The 22,575-nt window shown below is 40.7% G+C and overlaps 1 protein-coding gene across 1 annotated transcript in view; it reads right to left on the reverse strand.

Annotated features, from left to right (window-relative positions):
• Positions 1 to 22,575, reverse strand: part of PDE5A (phosphodiesterase 5A, cGMP-specific) — a 128,748-nt gene that overhangs the window by 41,246 nt on the left and 64,927 nt on the right. The window contains exons 9-10 of the mRNA XM_010835012.1: positions 16,406 to 16,581; positions 13,259 to 13,318 (exon numbers count right to left, since the gene is read on the reverse strand). Of these exons, the coding sequence (XP_010833314.1) occupies positions 13,259 to 13,318; positions 16,406 to 16,581 (236 nt within the window). The remainder of the gene's footprint in view (positions 1 to 13,258; positions 13,319 to 16,405; positions 16,582 to 22,575) is intronic.

Raw genomic sequence — 22,575 nt, forward strand, 5'->3', positions numbered from 1 at the left:
GACTATTTATTCTGCCAGCACTTTAGCGGCCTTAGCCACATCTGGCTGAAATTTATCTAAGAGGCTTTAACTTGGTTAGGGGGCAGAGGGAAGAAAATATAGAAATCTCGACCAGGTTCCTTCTAATGTTTTTTCCTTGATTTTCTCTAAACCCCTCAAGTTTCCTCTGAGTATCTGCCATATCACTTCCTTGCTCTCAATCCATCTTTTTGTGAAGTGAAAAGGTCAAACACAGAATTATAAAACCGTATGGAGCAACCTAGAGCTTTCCCCTGCCAAGCTGCGGGCACGTGCACACTCTCCGTGCATCTTGACTGGCACCTTTTACTTAGGCATACCAGACGTGTTTCAACTTTAAAAGAATGTCACCCTCTTCATACTCCAAACTAAGTCTCTTTCCCTGAGCCCAAATTTCACAAGAAAATATGCCTTCTGTCCAGCCGGCTCCACGGGCTTAGGCATGGGCTCGAGGAGGGGAAGGCAGGGGGACTGAAATGTTTGGGTAAATGGCTGTGTTGTTTACAGCAGCCTCCAGCATCAGGGACCGGGCAGGCACTGGGGTAGAGCTCGGAAGTGTGGAGGTGGGAGCAAACCTACTTTTTAACTCAAAGCAGCTAACAGCTGCTTCTCTTAGACACTGCACAAGAGAACAGATGTTCATTCCTTAGGACATCATTATTCTTAGCACAGGAAGTTGGCTTTCGCTCCTTCCACAAAGGACATTCTAAACACTACGCACGGGACACAGACAGCCAACATGCCTGGTGCCTTGCTCCATTACACACTCTAACTCCTGAGCACTCTCTTCCGAGACAAGAGACGCTTTTCTTCTGCTTGATCAGCCTCGTCACACCATGACTCAGACTTTTGAGCTAATCTAATGGGGGAGTGCAGACATTTTCCTTCAGAACCTTGTGGTCAGTGATACAGAGGTTCCGGATTCTTGGGATTGATTGCTAATAAGTCATGAGAAAGTCATACATCATTAAAGCTCTCATAAACTGCTTCTCTGACCATCACAAGAGAATTCAACTTTGTTTGCTTTGAAAGGGCTTGGGATACAGGGGATTTGAAAGAAAACATATTGCCTGTCATTCTAACTTACCATTTATAAAATAAAATATTCTACATCTTACTAATAAGCAGGCAAAAAAGATGTGGTGTGTCTGGGAGAGGTTATATATATACAATTCTGGGTTTTCATAGCTTCTTTCAGGGATGGTTTGTCAGAATTTGCAAAGTGAAATCTTTGGGGGGTAATATAACTTATGATATTGAATACTTAACAGACATAACATTTTATAGACTCTGTAAAGCAATACAGTGCTATAAATATATGTATGTATTATGACCGAATAACCCAGTTCAAAACTTCTGGAACTATGATACCACCTAACACTGTTCAAAGGTCTTCCCTGGTAACTCAGTGATAAAGAATCTGCCTGCAGTGCAGAAGATACGTGTTTGATCCCTGGATTGGGAAAGTCCCCTGGAGAAGGAAACGGCAACCCACTCAAGTATTCTTGTCTGGAAAACCCCATGGACAAGAGGAGCCTGGTGGGCTACAGTCCACGGGATTGCAAAAGAGTAGGACAAGACTGAACAACAACAACACTCTTCCACATTGCTATTCTCCCACGTGAGTGCACAATGCTTGTGAATTCTTAGGGAAAAACAATTAGATATTTGCCTGCTTAATTTGAATAGAGTTAAGCCTTTCTAGAGTTGGGTGTTCCAATCCATGTCAAATTAACCAAATACTGAATGTAAAAAAACATATACAAAGCTCCTTGGATTAAATATTTAACCTGGCACTTTGCTAATATAATGTCACTTTTCTTCTGAGTCCTTTAATTACATCTGCCACTCAAACTAATAAACTAGTAATAAACTATTAATAAATAAACTATTCCTTGTATGACTCTTTAGAGGAAATTCATTTAAGTCCCTTTTTTATTATGACTCCTTTTCCTAAGGCCTTGATCCCTTTTCACCATTCTTGCAAAAATTAAAAACAAACAGCTCTGGAAGTGAAATTCACTAAGGGTGAAACTGGACACATTGCTCAGCGGTCTTTAATCAGAACCAGTTGTTCTGGACGACCCTGGTGGTCCAGCACTTAGGAATTGTCTGCCAGCGCAGAAGACACAGGTTTGGTCCTGATCCGAGAGGATTCCACATGCCACAGCCACTGAGCCCTGCACGCCCCAGCCAGCATTCCACAAGAGAACCACTGCAGGGAGCAGCCCAGTGCACTGCAATGGAGAGAGCCGGCACATGGCAATGAAGGCCCAGCCCAGCCATAAATAAACACACTTTATTTAATGGGACTTCCCTGGTGGTCCAGTGGCCAAAAATCTGCCTTCCAATGAAGGGAACTCAGGTTCGATCCCTGTTCAGGAAACTAAGCTCTCACATGCAGCTAGAGCCTGTGCACCATGACTACGGAGCCTGGATACGAAAGGTTCACATGCCATGACCAAGACCCAGTGCAGCCAAAAATAAAACAAATATTAACAAAACAAAACAAAACAGTTGTTGTGAACACCATCTGACTGATAAGGAACTACATAATAAACTGATCGTGACCCAGCAACATCCCAGATCAGCCACCACATTTGCATTTTGGCATAATGATGTGAAGAGCTGACTCATGTGAAAAGACCTTGATGCTGGGGAATATTGAAGGCAAGAGGAGAAGGGGACAACGAAGGATGAGATGGCTGGATGGCATCACTGACTCAATGGACATGAGTTTGGGTGAACTCCAGGAGCCGGTGGTGGACAGGGAGGCCTGGCGTGCTGCAGTCCATGGGGCTGCAAAGAGTCGGACACGGCTGAGCGACTGAACTGGTAATGATCATAAAAAGAGAAATCTAAAAGCAAGGTGAAGCACATGGTGAAGCCATGTTTGCTGTTAGGGGCTCTGGTCCCGATGTCCCACTGACTTTGTCACCCTGAACAAGACATTCAACCTTTGCCTATTTTCTCACCTGTAAAATGAGGGGATTGGATCAGATCATCGCTAAGGTTTAAGTTATCCCTGCGACCACACATCTAGGATTTCGTACTGCCTTTTCACTTTGGAACCCAAGGCCACCCTGTGAGTGGCATCTAAATCTTGCCAGTGACATTCCTGTATAGGTCCAGGCTCTGTCTCCAGTTCTCTAACCATTTAGATAGATGGTGCACCTTAGCTGTTATGGTTATACTATGCCTTTCATGCTTGATTCCTCACACATGAGAGAAGAGACATTCCTCCTCCAAGAAGGCTTAAATACAGGATCCTAGCTTCTACCATGAGAGCAGAGGAGGGTGAGACTGGTTACATGGCGGCCTCTATACTTACTGCAGTAACACCCTAAATGAAAAATTGAGTTTTCAGAAATTGCCATCTATGTGTGTGTTTTTTTTTTTAATGTACGGATAGGGGAGGTGTCTGTATCATGGCCATTTGTTTTCAAGGTTAATTAATACTCGCTCACTTCTGGGTCTCCTTGTTCCTCCTCCGCTGCCTGGAATATAGCCCTCACGTCATCATATAGCTAGTTCTTTCCCGTTTTTGTATGTCTCAGCTGCACCCAAGAAACATTCTGTGGTAGACCCTGTAGCAAGACTCTATTAACACAGTATCTACATCCACCTTATCTGAGCGAGCCTTCGTTTTCATAAGAGTCAAGAAAGCTCAAAAATTTATTTCCCAGACTCCCTCTCATCTAGGGTTCCAGATGGAATTTGGTCTCTCCCGTGAGGTATACTTGAGGGAGACCTGGATTTCAAACTAACACATGAGGAACCCATGTTCCTGAAATGTGGTTCCAGAGGGTGTCAAAAGCTGTGGAGGCTGCAGTTCCAGCAGACGCTTTCTGACTACCAAACCAAACCGCCCTGGCTGATTCTGGAAGGAGGTTCTATAATGGGTTTCTGATTCTGTCTTCCATGGGAGTTCCCACACTGAACCAAACTACAGTTCTGTTGTAGGACTAATTCCTAAGGTCATCCAGCCACCCTCTCCAATTATGTGAAAGCACTTAATTATTTTCTGCTTTAAACAGCAAAAGGAGCTTCTGTTATCTGCAACTGAGTCCTGATGGTGCTCTTTGGGCAAAGTGTCGGTGGGCAACAGGTTCTCAGGGTGAGCCCTCTGGGTCAGAGAGCTCTCTTGGACAAGGTAGAAGGAATCAAGTTTCTGTTAGAGCAGCGCCTCTCACAGTTTGGTTCCAGCGGCTGCAGTGGCCTCTGAGAACCTGCTGAAAATGCAAATTCCTGGATTGTACCACAGAACACAGACAATGAAGGACAGGGAAGCCTGGCAGGCGACAGTCCACAGGGTTGCAAAGAGTCGGACCCGACTTAGTGACTGAACAGCCACCAACCACACAGAACTACTCAATCGGAAACTCTGGGAGTGGAGCTCAGCCATCTGTATTATAATGAAACTTCCAGATGATTCTGGTGAGTGCTGGAGAACCGCTGCATTAGAGAGTGGTTATTAATAATCAATAGCATGTAACAGTCACTGAGGTCATCACGTGCAGTTATAAAGAAGGAAATCCTTGAGGACCCGTGACGGCTGCCGTGTCACATGGTGCTGGAACGCTGCTTCCAGCTGCTGTGCCAGTATTACAGGAAGGAAGGAGAAGCTCTGGGCTATAAATTGTGAGAAAAGTAAAGAGTTTTATGGTCTTCCTAAAACATTCTGTCCGTTGAAGCACTAATAGAGCCGAAACCCACACTCTGTCTTATCTTGCAGGTTGCTGAATTGTGGTATAGGATGAAATCAGACTTGCCACACCTCACAGATGAACATTAGAGCACTGATGAGGAGCGGCAGAGGCTCCAGGAATGAAACTGAGATGCTGAGAAGGTGTGGCCACTCATGCTGGAAACGTCTCTACAGTATAATTTTGCATGCCTATATTTTACAGTCATAGAACCTTTTTTCCTGATTATAATTATATAGTATTATACAATTATGTTATACATTTTGTCCCTCACTATTCTTTAAATCCCAAGAGGGCAAGACATTGATTATTCACTGTTATATCTGGAACACCTAACATAATACTCACATAAAACAAGAGCTAAATATGAATGTATAAATAAAAAATTTGTGATCAAGCACCTAATCAATTCATCAATATTTAATAATATTTAAACATAATATTTAATAATATATAATAATATTTAACAATAATGTAATTTGGTAAAGAGCTATAATACAAACATTAAAATTTGTAATGAACTATGCTATGTCAGACACAACAGATGAACTGTAGACTGTGCCTTCTCTTACAGTTCAAGTATTCACTTTATTTACTTTTGAAAATTTTTATTTATAGCTGACTTCCTTTCATTTGCACAATGAATACTTCACATTATCATTTTAAAAACTCAGTGTAAGTGGCAATAAAGTTTGATTCATTCACTTGCAAGAACATTGGAAACTCAGGATGGGAAAACAATTACCAAAAGTTTTCTGCTTTTTAGCAGCTCTCGTAGGAAGTTACTTAAAATGGTCAACTCAAGGTGACTTCCCTCAAGTAGAGAACTGGTTACATATAATTCATAAACAAAAGGTTTACACTTCTCTTAGAACATATGGTGCTTTCTTCCAGTAAGTTTTCCACCTACCTGTTGTTGTTCTTTGGCTAGAAAATGAGTGTATACTTTTATGTACCTGTTAGCACAACTGACGCCATCGTGGGCCATGCTGACCTTCCACTGACCCTCCCCAGTCCCCAGGACTGTACTCTGTAGTAAATAATTCTTCTGTCATCAAGGGCTTTGTAGTGCATAGATGTCATTTAGGTCCAGGTGACCTCTCTGCCCTGCTGGCTCCAAACAGTGGTGAAGACCGTGCTTACCATACTCCCAGTACCTGAGAGACTAGTTACCCACGCGTAAATCTTGACTTAGGAGTGCACGCCCTGCTTCCAAGCACCTCCGCACACCCCAGGGAAGCGACAAAACCGTCCCGGTGGGCCCCGTGGTGTGGAGGGCAGCGCTGGATGCTTCCACATTGTCGGTCCTCTGACCCCACCCGTGAGGTGCCCTACAGTGACATGATCCGCCGCTCACATGGAGCTGCCTGCCTCATTTAAAGACACCTTCTCAGTTCAGTGGGCACTTTTACTTCCCGCCATCTTCCAACACCTTAGGCAGAAAGACTTGGAACGTGACAGGGAAGATGAAGGCCTCAATGTTGCTTCTCCAGTATTAGAACTGATTTTCCTCCCAGGATCACCACTACTAACAGTAACTGGTACATAATGTGCATGTGGAGGGGGCATAGGTACCAGGAACTCTGGGCACTCCAACTCTCTGAAGGAAGTTCCTATATTATCCTCTTTTTACAGAGGAAGAAACTGAGGCATAAAGAAACAGAGGCACAGATTTGCCCAGTATCACAGAGGTGGAATCTGAACCCAGACACCTCTCTCTAGACTCCCATTCTTAATCATCATGCTATATTCATGAAACTGAAAGCCGGCAATGAAAATGTATCTCGGCACCCCTCAACAGGACCAGCTCTGTGACCAGTCAGCAGGCGGTTTTATTCAACCATTAAATTATTTCTAGCTTCATAATCATTTTAAGAAAAAAGAAAGTATAATCTTGTTGAATGCTTTGACGGATTATGAACTGTGTTATTTCATGCTAGATTACAGACTTTCTAAAAGTCTGAATTTTCCAGAATCAGTCATTCAACAAAGCGTGTAAACCAGGTTCCTGTTAAGCAATCACTAAATAATAGCTATTTCTATTATTATTATTATTAAAATAGGACTCAAGGACTAACAGTCTGATGGAGAAGACAGATACATAAATAATGGAAATACACAGATTTTTAAGTAACGACAACACAAATATGCTGATAGTTTGCATGAGTGATCGCTAACAACACAGTGATGGGGAACTTAGGTACACATTTACTGTTTTAAAGTCATTTCGAATAGTTAATTCTGACTGGCCACAGGGTGCCCAAATTAAACACTTCTGGGTGTGTCTGTGACGGTGTTCCTGGAGGAGACAAGCATTTGAATCAGTGGACTCAGCAGGGCAGACTACTCTCCAGGGTGGGTGGGTACCACCCAGGCCACGGAGGGCCTGCACAGAACCTAAGGTGGGAAAAGAAGGAATTCGCCCCTTTTTGCTGCCTCCCACCCTGCTGGAGTGGGGCCATCCCATACCTTCTCCGGTTTTTGGACCGGGATTTCTGCCATCAGCCTGCCCTGTTCTCGCACCCTGAGACCACGCCAGATGACACCACGGGTGTCCTGGGTCTCCAGCCTGGAGACAGCAGACTGCCAGACTTCCATGCTCCCGTAATCACGAGAGTCAATTCCTAAGAATGTTTCTGGTGTACATACAAAATCTACTGGTTCTGTGTCTCTGGAGAACCCTGACTAATAAAGTCACCTATCTTTATAAAGTCAGGGACAATCATTCCTGAGCTTTATCAGTACCTTACTTAAGACAGCCCTTCTCTTATTCAACTACCGCTTATCATGAAATAAGTATTTACACAACAGAAGGAGACACCCTGGAGTCCCTTTTACACAACCATGGAAAAGAAACTTTATAGGAAAGAATACAGTTTAAAAATGCATAGTCTCCTTGAAGTCCATAAAGCACATGCTCAAGGAAAATAAGAATACACTTGGGTAAGGTAAATATAAGGGTCATTTAAAAATTATTGAGTTTCATATTTTTGGTGGATGCTCATGCAAAAAGGTTTATATTTAGCCTGTGGCAAAGTCTGTGGTAACCTCAGAAGAAAATACAGACATGTGGCTACACAATGAGCTCAACTGTATGAGCTTCAGACAAAAAAGGTCACACTGTAGTCAGGCACTCGGCCTGCCTTAGGTCTGACGTATCAAATATCAGGACGTAAAACAAAAATCAGAGAAACAACTCCTAACAGCCAACTGTTAAGAATAGGCTCCTTATTCAGAAAGTTATTTATCATAATAACTCTGAAAAGAAGGGCAGCTACTGAACTTGATCTTCCATAAAATGTCAAATTCTTCCAATTAGCTTCAGTGTTTTATGAAGGCATTTTGTTACATTCCTCCTTGATGTTTATTCAATATAAATGTAAAGAGGAAAAGAGATTTTCCTCAATGATACATGATTTAAGGAAGTTATTTACAGGAATGAAATTCAGATATCTGACATGTTTATCAGTAGCTACAAAGAGAGACGCCCAGTCGGGTATTTGAAGTTCTCCTCCAGTCACTATCTCACGCCTTGGGGCATTCTTCTGTACACAGCAGTTTGGGTTCAGGTCTTTGAACAAAGTCACATAATAGCCATCACACTACACCTTACAGATGCTTAATGTCTTCCTCATGTCTAATGTGCACAGAAAATGTATTCTTAAAGAAAAAGCCCCACACGATTAGTGTATAAGGCTGTTAGACTACATCTCTCCTAAGAAGATTCAAATACAAATGAGAAAGAAACATTATTAATACAAAAAGAGGTGAATATTCCAACTCAGCACATGGAATCAAATCTTAAAGAGAATGAAGAAGGGAGTAAGGCACAGCAGGACCAGATTAGTATTTTCTTCAATAACTATATCAATGTATTTATATGATTTTTCCTTCCTTTTAACATTATATAAATGGATTCCTTTACATTGCAATATGGAAGAGGCACAGACTGTAAAAAACCCTGAAAGATTAGCATAAAGTTTTTCAAAACCATGTAAAGAAGGCACATGACTGTGTCAAGATTCCAGTAAAGTCCATACCTGCTTATAAGTAAAACTTCAGAGAAAATGTATGACTGCAACTGAGACTAATACACAGATCTGGCTAACATCCAGTTAGTACATAAGAACTCAAGAACAGTGCCCCCATACTTTGGAGCTAAGACTGCCACTGGAATTAATACACTTATCAAATGAAAGTAGGAAGAATCAAACAGAATCTATTAAATCTGGCAATGTGGAAGACATACAGCCCAATTCATGTTAGAGACATCTATAAAAATGCATGCATCAGCTGACCGTGTAGAGGAAGCGAAAGGACCCAAACTGTTCAAAAATACTTGTAGCTCTTCGTGAGGAAGTAGGCGCCTTACTGGATGCCTTGTTACTACACTACGGTTCAGTGACACTGGTTATCAAGCTCATAGGTCAACTCTTCTTCATTATTATCTGCTCAAAATTTTCCATTTGCAAAATTTGATTATCCATAGAGACTTCTCCCAAAGAAATCCCAAAGAAGGAATGTGATGAGCACCCTGACATAAGGAACTGGCTCTGTCCTCTACCACTGCCTTCGGCATTAAGAGATTTGAGTCGGGCATCTGGGTTTGGCCCTCACTGCTGCTACCTGCAGCGTTCACAGACGTGCCTGATCAAGAGGGTTCGTGTGAAGTTACTGAAAGGGTAAGGTCAGGATGAGGTATAAATTCTATCCTAGGAAATCCTGCCTGAGTGGGTAGTTTCTTCCTCTCTCACTATTTTGATACAGGATCACAACAGGGTCTGCGTGCTTTTAGATACAACGTCTGTGATTAAAGAAATTGCTATAACATAGAGCAAGCTATAGGGACTGGAACTGAATCAGCACCGACTCCATGACAAAACTGGGAAGCTCATCTAAACAACGAAGCTCCAATAGATATTTATTCACTGTGATTCTAGCAAGAGAAGGCAGAAGAGGCAACCGATCAACCAGATATGCAGCTACTTGTAAGAAACACTATTCATTCTGATATCTTAACTATGACTTTCTAATGATCAGAGCCAGGTCAACTGGGGTCCTTTCATTTTTATCTCAAAACTTGTGACGAGAGATCATTAAAGGGCATGTGACAAAATGCTTGTTTAAGGCCCTATTTCTGCTACACCCAATTTCAAGCCAACAAAAAATAAGATTAAAAATAGGACAAAAATGTCAAGTAAAGCAAGGGGAAAAAAGGGATTCTGAATTTCCTATCAACTTTGTTATACTTTCTGCTGTAACGAGAACTTTTCTGAGCACAGAAATATTTAGTGTACTTAAGCATAGTATTTCAAGAACGCATTTCTAAAAATAAAAATTAAGCCTTTGACAGCTTTTCAATTATTTTAGGTTTTAAATTGAGATGAACCATCAGACACGTGACTAAGATAGCAATTCTGGTAATTGCTGGATGATGCAGGCACCTGTGTAGCTGGGGCTGCAAAGGAATTTTTATTAGGTTGACAGAAAACAGTTGAAATCATTTTCTGAATTTCAACCAATTTAAATGAATTATCTGACCTACGTTATCCTAAATTTCTCAATGCAGCTGCCAGAAATCTCTTTTCCAAATGGAACAACAGATGGTTTTGAACAATACTGCAAGACAGCAATGCTCAGTTTTTCCAAAGTGTTTTCCTCTTGCCAAAATTATAAACATGATTGAGAAAATAATTTTCAGATTTTTCTGAAAGACTATGCTATTTTCAGAGTAAAAAGCAAAATTTAATATCCTAATGAATTTTTTTAGCATTATCTTTGCTAGTTTTTATTTATCTGAAACAACACATGGAAGAGTGTAACCTAGCCTCATTTTGCAGTAATATTAATCCCACAGAGCTTGCAAGCGCTTCAAAATGCTTCTCTCCATGTGATCATTTCCTGCTCACAGCATGCAGTTAGTGCAAAACTCTAGCACTCTAGGAGGATTAGACAAATGGGCAATTAAGCCTGATGTGAGAGATACTTTAAACTTTTAAACCTTTGTAAATAATTGAAAAACAGCTCATTCCTTCAAACATCATCATGAGCAAAAGAAATATAGCCAATTCGAATGAGGCTAACCCCCAGAGAAGCTTAACCTTTCAGATGAAATCATCTCGAGTTCCTTCGACTGTTCTTGGCAGATGACTCAGCTTCATACTCAGTGATTTAATCAAGAATCTACAAGTCTGGACCCTCCTTCCTTTCCTAGTCACTTTCTCCAGGGCTGTGCAATGATGTGTGTGCTCTGGGTCTGGACTGTCTGTCCTGGTACCTACTCACAACCTGGGAGATTCTGAGCAGGGCAATCTAAACTCAACCTCAGATTCCATTTTCAAAATGCTAATACTGACCTTATAGGGTAGCTGCAGACTTAATACACTTAACATACACAAAGAACTTCAAACACACCAGGTATATGGTAAGTGCTCGGTAAGTGTGGGGCTTCCCTGGTGGCTCAGATGGTAAAGAACCTTCCTGCAAAGCAGGAGACCCAGGTTCGATCCCTGGGTTGGAAAGATTCCCTGGAGAAGAGAGTGGTAACCCAATCCAGTATTCTTGCCCGGAGAATTCTATGGACAGAGGAGCCTGGTGGGCTACAGTCCATGGGGTAACAAAGAGTCAGACACGACTGAATGACTAACAGAGTAAGTGTAGCTGTTATTATCACCCCTTTTCTCTGGTCTTGGCCAAAGAAATGTCTGTAATGCTTAGACCACTTCAAGGTCCAGACCTCTGTCACTGTCCTACATTCTTAGGCTCACGCTCACCCTGGACCTTGCCCCTTTGTCCACAAACATGTTGCCTCTCCTGCTTGTAAGCAAACTGCTCACAAGCACAAAACAAAACAATAAAAAACTTCACATGATGCAGCCAGCACCCTTCTTAGCCATTTCATTCTTTCATACAAAACATACTTTTTAAACTACTACTCATTTCCCCCACTTTCTCACCATCTAGTCCGACCTTTTGCATTTTCACTCCTGAAGCTGCCTTCTCCACCATCACCTAATCACTGAATCCAGCAGCCTTTTCTCAGTCCTATTTCTCAACCTTCCTGCAACAACTGATGGGATCTCCTTCCTTATAAAAGCTGTTCTGCTTGCCTGCCCTAGCCTAAGTCTCCCTCCCTGTCTAACTACCATGTCTCTGCCTTTGCTGGCTTCTTTTCCTACAGCTTCCATCTAAACGTATACCTACAACAGTTCTGCCCTCAGCCTTGCATTCTTCCCGAATTCTCCCACACTTGCTCCATTCCTATCATCTCACTATCAAGGGATTCCACCCCCAAACCCTATTGTTTAACCTCCAAATTGCCACCTCTAGTTTCCTGCCCTTCCCAGTGTGCAAGATGTCTATCTGGTTGTTCCACCTGCATCTCAAACTTACCATGTTCTGCATCAAATCCATCTTTTCCTTCTTAATATTTCCACTTTGGTTAATGAAGGGGATGATCATTCTTTGAACTACCAAGGCCAGGACGTCTGAATCATCTTTAACCTCCCTCCCTCCCTAAAGCTCATCACAGACAGGACAGCGCTAACGTGCAGCACTCTGGAGACAGACAGTGCAAATGTCTATTCTGACTCTTCACTTCCTGCTGGTGAGACCCAGAGCAAGTCCGTGGGCTTCAGTGTGGCATCCATAGCACAGCTTGTGCAGTTTACATGAGAAAACATATATAAGGGCATGGAGCATGACCATCTGGCAAGCCATAATGATGATGACAAAGAGAAGGAATCTCAGTAGCCTCAGCGACCCTCTCATTGGTCCCTCACTCCCACGACATCTCACATACACTTTACATTGTCTCACATGAATGTAAACTCACAAGGCAGGCTTGGTTATCAGTGCCTAAGTGCTTTGAATTTCCATTAACCTCAACCAAGGCAATCTCAATCAAGTTGGGGCACACATCAAGACACACATCAATGTGCTTTTCTCTCCTAGCATCCTAAATAAGATAGATGCTTATTATATAAAAGCATCCATAATAAATAAATTAAAAAAACTTTGCAAAAATTCAGGAATTGACCTTATTTGAACCCAATTTCAAATAACATTCTGCAAGCCATATGGTTTGAAATTAAAACCATTCTCCATTTCTAATAACGCAGAGTACGTTATCAGTAACAAGCTATAAAATCTTTGTTGTTAGTACTCGAACCACACCACCACCTTGCAATCCCCTGTCCACACTTCCCCAGGAACCAAAAACTAAATTTAATTTTGACTTAAGAAAGATGTAAAGATTATAACAATTATTGGGAAAATATCAGAATCATTTAATGTGTTACAAAATCAATACAATGTTATCATTTGCTCTGTGTTATCAGTGAATTTCTAGCCTTGCAAGAAAATAGGATTAGATTTTTTTATAAATGTCCATATAAGTATTTACCACATTTAATTAAAGGTCTGGGGACCACTACCCGCAGCAGCAGCTGCCCTGAGAGAAGCATATCTACGTCTTAATTAGGTGCCTCTGGTTAGTCATTTCTACAAAAGAGGAGGAGGAGGAGGAGGATTACCGCTAAGGACTGCAGCTCTCTGGTTTCTTCCTCTGCAGCTGAAGCATGATAAGACAGAACCTATGGGGCGAGAACAGAAGGAATGCATGTTAGACAAGAGAGGAACACCCAACACAGACCACAACTTCAAGCCTGGGATTCTCCTAAGCCTTCCTGCAGAGGTATCTAGACGCCTCAGAACATTGTATTTTCTTTTCTGCTTTCTTCAACAGAGAGAAAATCTCAGGTTTTTATTCAAATGCTTCTTATGGAAACATAAAGTTATACTCCCTGTGTTCAAAGAAAACTGTCACTTTTCCTCTGACAACGTTGATACAACAAACACGTTATTTATAAGTCACACTATCAGCTCAAACTTGGCAGAAAATTCTGTGTTGCTTTTCTTAAACAAAAATACTGACTTTAGTTATTTTACTGGTGTACTGAATCAAGATAAAAGACTTCTGCATAAGCTGACATTTTAATGTCGATATTTAGGAAGAAAGCAGTCTGGAAGTGGCTCTTGGATGAGGCCTGTAACCACTGCAGAATTTGTAAGGAAAAACGGCATAGCAGAGAGATAAATGTCAGACAGATTTAAGGATACTCTTCCACTCGTAGAATTCAAGAACTGAGAAGAGCAGAAGTGGCCTATAAATTCATCTGTTAACAGCACAGGACACCTAGGCTCAGGGATTCTCATCATCTGGCTTGAGCTCACACCCAGTGAGAAGAGGGCCTGGGACCCAGCTTTCATCTCCTAGTCTTGTACACTTTTCACCATCCTAGTGGAGTTACAAGAAGATAGTAAGGCAGATTTACTATCTTCCTATAACTTAACATGTGAATCATTAATTCCCATTTTCAAAACCAATAACTCCAAATGATGGGATAATATTTTAGATGTTCTTCTAAACCAGGGTAGTGATTATATGTTAAATTGTTTATCATATTAAATATTTTTAAAAGTTCCTTTTTGACAGAGTTAACACAGATTTACTAAAATCTCTTAAAGTTTTAGGGTCAGTGATAAAAAGGTACCTCATTTTCAGACTTTAAATGGCAAGTCAAGTAATTCAGTGGCCCAAACCAGCTTTCCTTAACTAGTTTTTAAAATTGTAAGCAATTAAAAATCTAAAGCCAAATGGTAAATATGCCTATGTACTGTGATTCAGAATATTACACTATGGTAATACATGTGACTTGTCTTACTGTTTGAAGCATTAATCACTAGGAAACCTAAGGAACCGCAGAGCTGCTGTTTCCTGCTGCCGTGAAGTTGACGGGTCACAGCTAACCTGCCGTTGACACTAGGGAGGTGGTTTGTTGAGGAAGGCTAAGACGGCGACCCTGAACTAGTCTACTATAAACCAATGCAATGCAACACGGACAAATGAATAAAGGAATAATATGACATACTAAGTTTAAAAAATTAATTTTGCCGCACACTGAAGATAAAAATAGCACCACACTCATTGTGTTGTAAGGATTAACTTTTGTTAATGCATGTTAGAACACAGAGTAAGCCTTTGATAAAGGTTAGCTATTTACTGTTGTTTTACTGTCATTATACTGATGTCGTCTAGGTGAAAATAATTCCCTGTCATAAGAAAACATAAGGCATTTATGTCCCTGGGTTTTATCCAATGCCTTGGGAGAAAATTTTTTCAAGGTTAACTTGGTGATCACAGATACGATTTCCTATAATGAATTGAAATTGGAAAATGGGTATACTAAGTGAAAGTAGAAGTACTCATTTTTAACTGAAATAAAACTATAGTGTAAAAATAGAAGCAAATCTCAACGGGGAAAATATTCAGAAAGTTTGAACAAAATTATACCTGGGATTTGTCTCAAAGTAATCAGTGGATTAATAAGGAAGAAGAGTGCAGAGAAGTGGGCTAGAGTATGCATGGAATGATAGTAGCCACAGGTCAACTGAGGACAGCTAATGAAGACACGGGGGCTCCTTAGCTATCCTCTCTACTTCAGCATTATGTTTGAAATTTTCCAAATAGGAAGTATGTTTAAAAAGAGATTAATTTCTAATTGATAGCTGGCTTAGAGTCAATTCTTCAGTAGTCATGGAAACAGTAAAAAATTGTATTAAAAATTGTATATATGTATATGTATGCATACATTTAATTTAAAATATATGTATACTTGTGTGTGTGTGTATTTGAAACAGATTTCTACTGATTTCTAATCCAAAGTCTCTTATATTAGTACTTTACTAAAACTATTTAGAGTTTTATATTCACATTAGAAAGTATACCATCTTGGTTACTGGTAAATCTTGACTTACATATCTTTCTAGCTCTTATTTATTAAGGGGTGGAGGAAAAGTTACAATCCATAACTCAAACATTGATTCCTACTGATCTCTACTGGCTAAAAGTAGGCAAACACTAAAATATATTTCACACCAGTGTGTGAATGACTAAGGAATGCCCTTTCTGAAGTCTAATTCGCTAGACTGGTCTATGATGTAAGAAATTTCCATCTTACACAAAGTGTTTTCAGGGAGTCAGTGAGACACATCTGGAGAAGGCTGGCCCAGGTGGGTAGGCGCAATCTGCTTGGGAGGGAGTCAGGTTTGAGGCCAGTCCCCAGGCCAGTAGTTCACACTCAGAATCACCTGGTGGGGGTAAAGCGGGGCTGTGCTGGTAGTAACACTGATTCCCAGCCTCCACCCAGGACTTACTGAATCAGAATTTTCTCAAGATCCACAAATCTGTAATTTGGAAGTTTTCCCTTTTCCTCATTTCTGATTCTAAGTGCTTGTGATATTTGGTTTTGTTTTTTTGCTGTGTGAATACAGCTGCTCACGAGGAGAGATAGGGAGGCTCAGGCAATGGAGAAAGGACAGGGCACGGAGGACTATCATCAGTGTGAGCGGCTCCTCACTAAGGTCTAAGGACCGCTTTCGGCCGAAAAAGCAGAGGACAGAAGGGACCCGGGGCCTGAGCTTTGATGTGGTCGTATGACCTTCGACAAGTTTCTAAAGTATGCTGGGCCTCAGTTTCCTCGGTTGTTTAAGTGAGGAGAGAGGAAGCACGTGGTTCTTGTATGGTCGCAGTGACGTCACAGACACCGAGCGCTGCCGCAGGGAGGGGTCGGCCGAGAGTGCTCACAGGGAGCCTGAGGCGTCCTGCAGGGGCAGCCCACCTCTAACGTGACCATTTGCTTGGCCATGGCTCTCTCCACTGCTTCGTACATCTGTGTGTTCTGGATCCCCAAGCCACAAAAGATGACGAAAGCTTCCAGAAACTGTTCATCGTTGCGGTTGAAAGCCTTAACTTTGCCAGTGGTTTCCTCCATCTTATTAACAAGTTGGCAAACCCCTATAATAATCCAAGAAATTGAACAAATGTTACTATTCATAATCACAACATGCACTGACTTTAACACAGACCCCCAGAGGTCTAGGGCTTTTCTCTTAGGAATGCTTGCCATCTCCAAATACGCAAACGGATCCTCACAAATATAAGCTAGAACAATGAACTGAGTTAATTTACATGCAAACTCATTTCACACAGTCCTAAATGTATGTTGTCTATGTTCAAAAAAATCCTAGAGTACTATTTTCTTCCAGATACTGTCACGAATTTTATATCAGTTGAATCCCCAAAGACAATTTGTCCTTTGGAGACTAATTGGATTTTTGTACTCTTGCCAAGAGAACAATTTTGATGCACATCAGAATTTTGGGTCACCCAGGCTGCCTTTCCTTACTGAGAAATCAGAAGCTAAAAAACACAATTATCCACAAAATAGAATGTAGGAAACAGTTCACAGAGACAGTCTCAAATTTCAAATATGTACCTCTGCATCCAGGAGAGTATTTCCAATCATTTTTGATACTGCAAATACATGCACGTAGAGATGACCATTAGGTCTAAGAGCAGAATTAATCTTTGAAGAAAATCATAACCTAACCTCCCAAGTCCTGGCCTTTCTTAGAAAGTCAAACACATGGTATATATAAATGGAAGATGATGTCAAATCTTAACTGAACTCATTCTACGGGGCTCTGATCCCAAGGGGTCTCTGCGAGGAGTCTGATGACCTTGTACCTCTGGGGAACAGTGTTTCTAACGTCCTGTCTCTTCTGCCTCTACGTACGTAACACAGGCCCCCATCGCGTGCCCACTGCAGAGTAGGTGCGGTGCTCCGTGCTTCAGGACACACATGGACTCTGGTCTGCATGACTTACACTGAGAAAGGTGCTCACATCCACTTTACAGATGAAGACAGAATCTCAGGAAGGTTAAGTCACGTGCTCCAGGGTGCTTACGTTTAAAACCGAAACCCCAGCTCAGCTTAGCCTCAAAGACCAGATTATTACCATGCAGCTGCCCTGTGCCTTTTACCCGTCTGATGACTGTTGGCAGTTTCTTGACCCACACCTTATTCTTGCTCACCCACACCTCTGCCTATAGTTTTCTGCTGGTCCCAGTCTCTTTCCTGTTACCCAGGAGATCCCTACGTGCCCTTCACAGGGAGCGCCCAGAGGCCTCCCACTTCCCCAGGGGAGGCAGACACCTCTCCTAGCTCCTTATCACCTGGAGGATCATGGGGAGCTTTATTTCTGTCTCTCTTTCTAGACTATACATATCTCGGGCTTAAGAGATTTTATTTGTCAGTTCCACTTCCTCAGCTAGCCAGGCCTGGCACACAGCAGGACTCAAAAAATGTTAACCAAGTTAACGAAAGGATGCGAGACTGCAGTTCTGACCCAGTCTTGCCCATGAAGACTGTGGTTTGCTATCTCTTATTTCTTCCTGGAGCACAAAAGGATCTCAGAGAGTCTGAAATGATGCATAGTTGCACGTGTAGTTTTGATGTGCACTTTGTTTTTAACACTACTAATTATCTGTATCCTCCTTTTGCTCTTTGTTTGTGAGAGTTTTTCTATTTTAGACAGTAAAGCCATCCTTATTTATCAGTATTACCACTGCAGAGGTTACTTCTCTAACACTGATTCCATTATCAAGAAAAATTTAAAATTTGGACACTGCAAGTAAAAACCTTGAGTAAATGGCATTACTGCATTTACTCAAATAAATCAGCATTCGTCATTTTAAGACCACATACCATGTATAGTGCAAACAAAAGGGTTATGTCCTCCAACCTTTGTGAATCCCCAAATTATAAACATGGAACTGTTTATGAAGGCATCTGGCTATCTCCCACATCACATGTTCTTGAGAGTCATGCATTCCTTATCTTCATATCACAATGTAACTGCTTTTCAATTTTTACTAAGTTTTCTCCTGCTTGATGGCCACTTTTCATAAACAGGATTTTTCTTTTTGTCACTTCATAAGATTGACTGCATGTATGGAAAGGAAAAGACAAGCCGGTGAGGCTGAGATGTGGTCATCAGGCAGTCTGCTAGGCTTGGGACCGAGGTAAAGGAACTCTTTCCTGGACAACAGTTCAAATCATAAGCCTCAGTCAAGTCCTTGAATAAATACATTGTTGTTTAATCGCTCCGTTCAGTTCAGTCGCTCAGTCGTGTCCGAATCTTTGCAACCGCATGAATCTTAAGGCTCAATCAGGCTTGCCAGGCTCCTCTGTTCATGGGATTCTCCTGGCAAGAATACTGGAGTAGGTTGCCATTTCCTACTCCAAGGGATCTTCCCGACCCAGGGATGGAACCCGTGTCTTCTCCTGTGGCTCCTGCATTGCAGGCAGATTCTTTACTGTTGATCCACCGAGGAAGCCCAGTAAGTGGTATTAATTAATACCTCAGGAATCGAAAGGTACTACAACGGCAAATTCAGCATACACACAGTGAGAGCTGGCTGTACCGACCACAGCTCAGGGCAGAACACCGAGCATGTGTCTGTGTCATGACCCGCCTCGACAGACAGGCAGACACAGAGTAACGCTCAGGGTAAGAAAAGGCGAGAGGACAAGTGATCCCTTTAGGAATATACTTTGATTTTTCTCTGAAAGCAGTCACATTTATAGAGCATTCATGATAATCTCATTAATCTCTTTATACCCTTCATAAAATTTAACTCTATTAAACAGAAATACCTAAGTTGGAAAAAAATCTATGAAGAAGAAAAAGGTTTATAACAAACAGGGTTCTTTGAGAAAATGTAAAGCTTGGACCCATTTTCAGATAGTTTGCACAATGTATTTCTTAAAGATGTGGAAGAGTGGATGAAGAGCATAGTAATGAAATTTAAAGCTGGTCATTTGAAATGCCACATCTACTAGCAAGTGATATAAAATCAGAAGCACTTATATATAAAAACAAAGTAGTTATTGCAGAACCAAAAATAAAATAAAATCACCAGCCAAAATCAATCACTATGTATAACCATAAAATAAAATATTCAAAAACATATTAGGTGAAAACCAAGAAGTAGCAGAGCTGGATAATAAAATATCAGTGCTACGTAATATTATTAGTTCACAAAGTACTTGTACAGACATTATTTCACATGCTTACAACAGCAGCTCTGAGAGCTAGTGGGCACTGAAGGCCTCTGGAAATTATGCTGAAGGGAACTGGGTAGTTTCTCAAATCATCCACTGAGGTTTCCTTTTCTATAATTCCAGAGGTCAGATGTTCTTAGCAACCACAGTTTTCCTTCTGGCTTTGTGGCAGAGCAGGGCGTCAACTCTTACATTCTGCTTGTGGTCTCTCATGGCTCAGACAGTAAAGAATTGGCCTGCAATGCGGGAGACCTGGGTTGGATCCTTGGTCAGGAAAATCCCTTGGAGAAGGGAATGGTTATCCACTCCAGTATTCTTGCCTAGAGAATCCCATGGACAGAGGAGCCTGGCGGGTTACAGTCCATGGGGTCACACAGAGTCAGACACGACTGAGTGACTAACACATATACACACAAGACCTGCCCTTTTATACCCTTATGACCAACCTTGTAAAAAAAATCTTTTTTCACTTGTTATTTGCCAATTATCTTAATTTAGGAAGTTTTTCGCTGCAGAAAAGATTTAATTTCTCAAGTAAGTCATCTTTTAAGTTTTCAACTATAGTGTCTTGATTTTAAAAGAAGCTCCCTGTTTTAAAACTACATATAAACCAATATTTTCCTCTAGCACTTTTACAGATTCATTCTATCACTTTTAATCTTTTAATTGTACTTAATCCCCCCCGAAATTGCTACTGGATTCTTATGAAACTTAGTTATTCATACTTTAATAATTTAAATTGTCACCTCAAAAAATAAATTCATATTATTTCAACAGTATGCTTTTTTCACATTTAAATTTTATGAAATCAATTTGCATTCTCATCAACTGCTTGTAATGGTGTAACAGAAATCATGTCTTTCTTTCTTTGAGGTACATAAAATGGTGTCTTTCAACCAATAACATCTTAGAAACAGAAATACAGTCTATTATATACCAACACAAATTATATTAGACTTGGGTCTGCATTTAGACTTTCTATTATGTTCCATCAATCTTGCCATCTTTTCGAGCACACATTTAATACTTTTAATTATGTTACTTATACAGCATTATTTTAATTTCTGATAAGACAATTCTCTATCCATCAACTCTGATTATTCTACACTATCCTTCCAGAAGAATTTTATAAATAATTCTTCTTATATGTTATCCTCCAGATGAATTTTTTATGTTAAGAACTCCCTTCCCCTTTAAGAAACAACCTTATCAGGACATGTATTAAAATTGAAATAAAACCTAATCTGCAAAAACTTAACATCTTAAAAAAAAATTCTTGTCATCAGGAAATGTTTTGTCAGTTCATGTACTGAAGATTTTCAAGTTATCTAGTACAGTTTTATAGTTTTCCTCACATAGATGTTCCTATTTCTGACAAAGTTTATTCCTTGTTACTGTTGAAAATGGGATTTTTTTCCATTATTATTTTCCAACAAATTTGTTTTGCCATGTAAGCAAGTTATTTTCCTTTAACAATTTGAAAGCCAGGCACTTTTGCAACTCTCATTTTAGATAGCTACCTTTAGCTGATTCTCTTGGGTTTTTCCACTTAACAGTCATATCATGTTGTTAGTTACTTTGTTATTTCCTTTTCCATACTTCACCTTATTTCATCCTTTCCTGTCCTCTGGTTGCTTTGGTAAGAATTTACTTTGGGTAATGTTCTTTTTTTTTTTAATGACTTAAAAAATATAACTTTTTCAACTACTTCCATGAGAAATTTTAAACTCTCCTTAGTATTGGTTATTACCAATTTTTATACAATTTGTTTCATCAAAACATACCACTTTTTTGGTACAGTGTATTATATAACATCTTTTAATATTTTTTCTGCATCTATAATTACATTTCTTTTCTTGTTCCATGAGATGGCTGGATGGCATCACTGACTCGATGGACGTGAGTCTGAGTGAACTCCGGGAGTTGGTGATGGACAGGGAGGCCTGGCGTGCTGCAATTCATGGGGTCGCAAAGAGTCAGACACGACTGAGCGACTGATCTGATCTATTTCCCTCATTATCTGTGTTGGATGTTTGTTTAGTGTTTGCCCATCATCTCATTTTACTATCCCTTTTCATTTCATAAATTTCTCTTTTCAATTTCTTTCCTCTGCTTTCTTTCTTCCTATTCATTTATTTATTTTGGGGGCAGTGTGGGGAGTGAGATGAACACTTAGTTGAAATAGTTGCATTATTTCCTGATTCAGTTCGGTTCAGTCGCTCAGTTGTGTCCGACTCTTTGTGACCCCATGAACCGCAGCACGCCAGAGCTCCCTGCCATTACCAACTCCGGAGTCTACTCAAATTCCTGTCCATCTAGTCAGTGATGCCATCCAGCCATCTCATCCTCTGTCGTCCCCTTCTCCTCCTGCCTTCAATCTTTCCCAGCATCAGGGTCTTTTCAAATGAGCCAGCTCTTCACATCAGGTGGCCAAAGTATTGAAGTTTCAGTTTCAACATCAGTCCTTCCAATGAATATTCATAACTGATTTCCTTGAGGGTGGACTGGTTGGATCTCCTTGCAGTCCAAGGGACTCTCAAGAGTCTTCTCCAACACCACAGTTCAAAAGCATCAATTCTTCGGTGCTCAGCTTTCTTTATAGTCCAACTCTCACATCCATACATGACCACTGGAAAAACCATAGCTTTGACTAGACAGACATTTGTTGGCAAAGTAATGTCTCTGCTTTTAATAAGCTGTCTAGGTTGGTCATAACTTTCCTTCCAAGGAGTAAGTGTCTTTTAATTTCATGGCTGCAGTCACCATCTGCAGTGATTTTGGAGCCCAGAAAAATAAAGTCTGACACTGTTTCCACTGTTTCCCCATCTATTTCCCATGAAGTGATGGGACCAGATGCCATGATCTTCGTTTTCTGAATGTTG

This window comes from Bison bison, unplaced genomic scaffold, assembly GCF_000754665.1.
Source record: "Bison bison bison isolate TAMUID 2011002044 unplaced genomic scaffold, Bison_UMD1.0 scf7180017845482, whole genome shotgun sequence".
Lineage (NCBI taxonomy): Eukaryota > Metazoa > Chordata > Mammalia > Artiodactyla > Bovidae > Bison > Bison bison.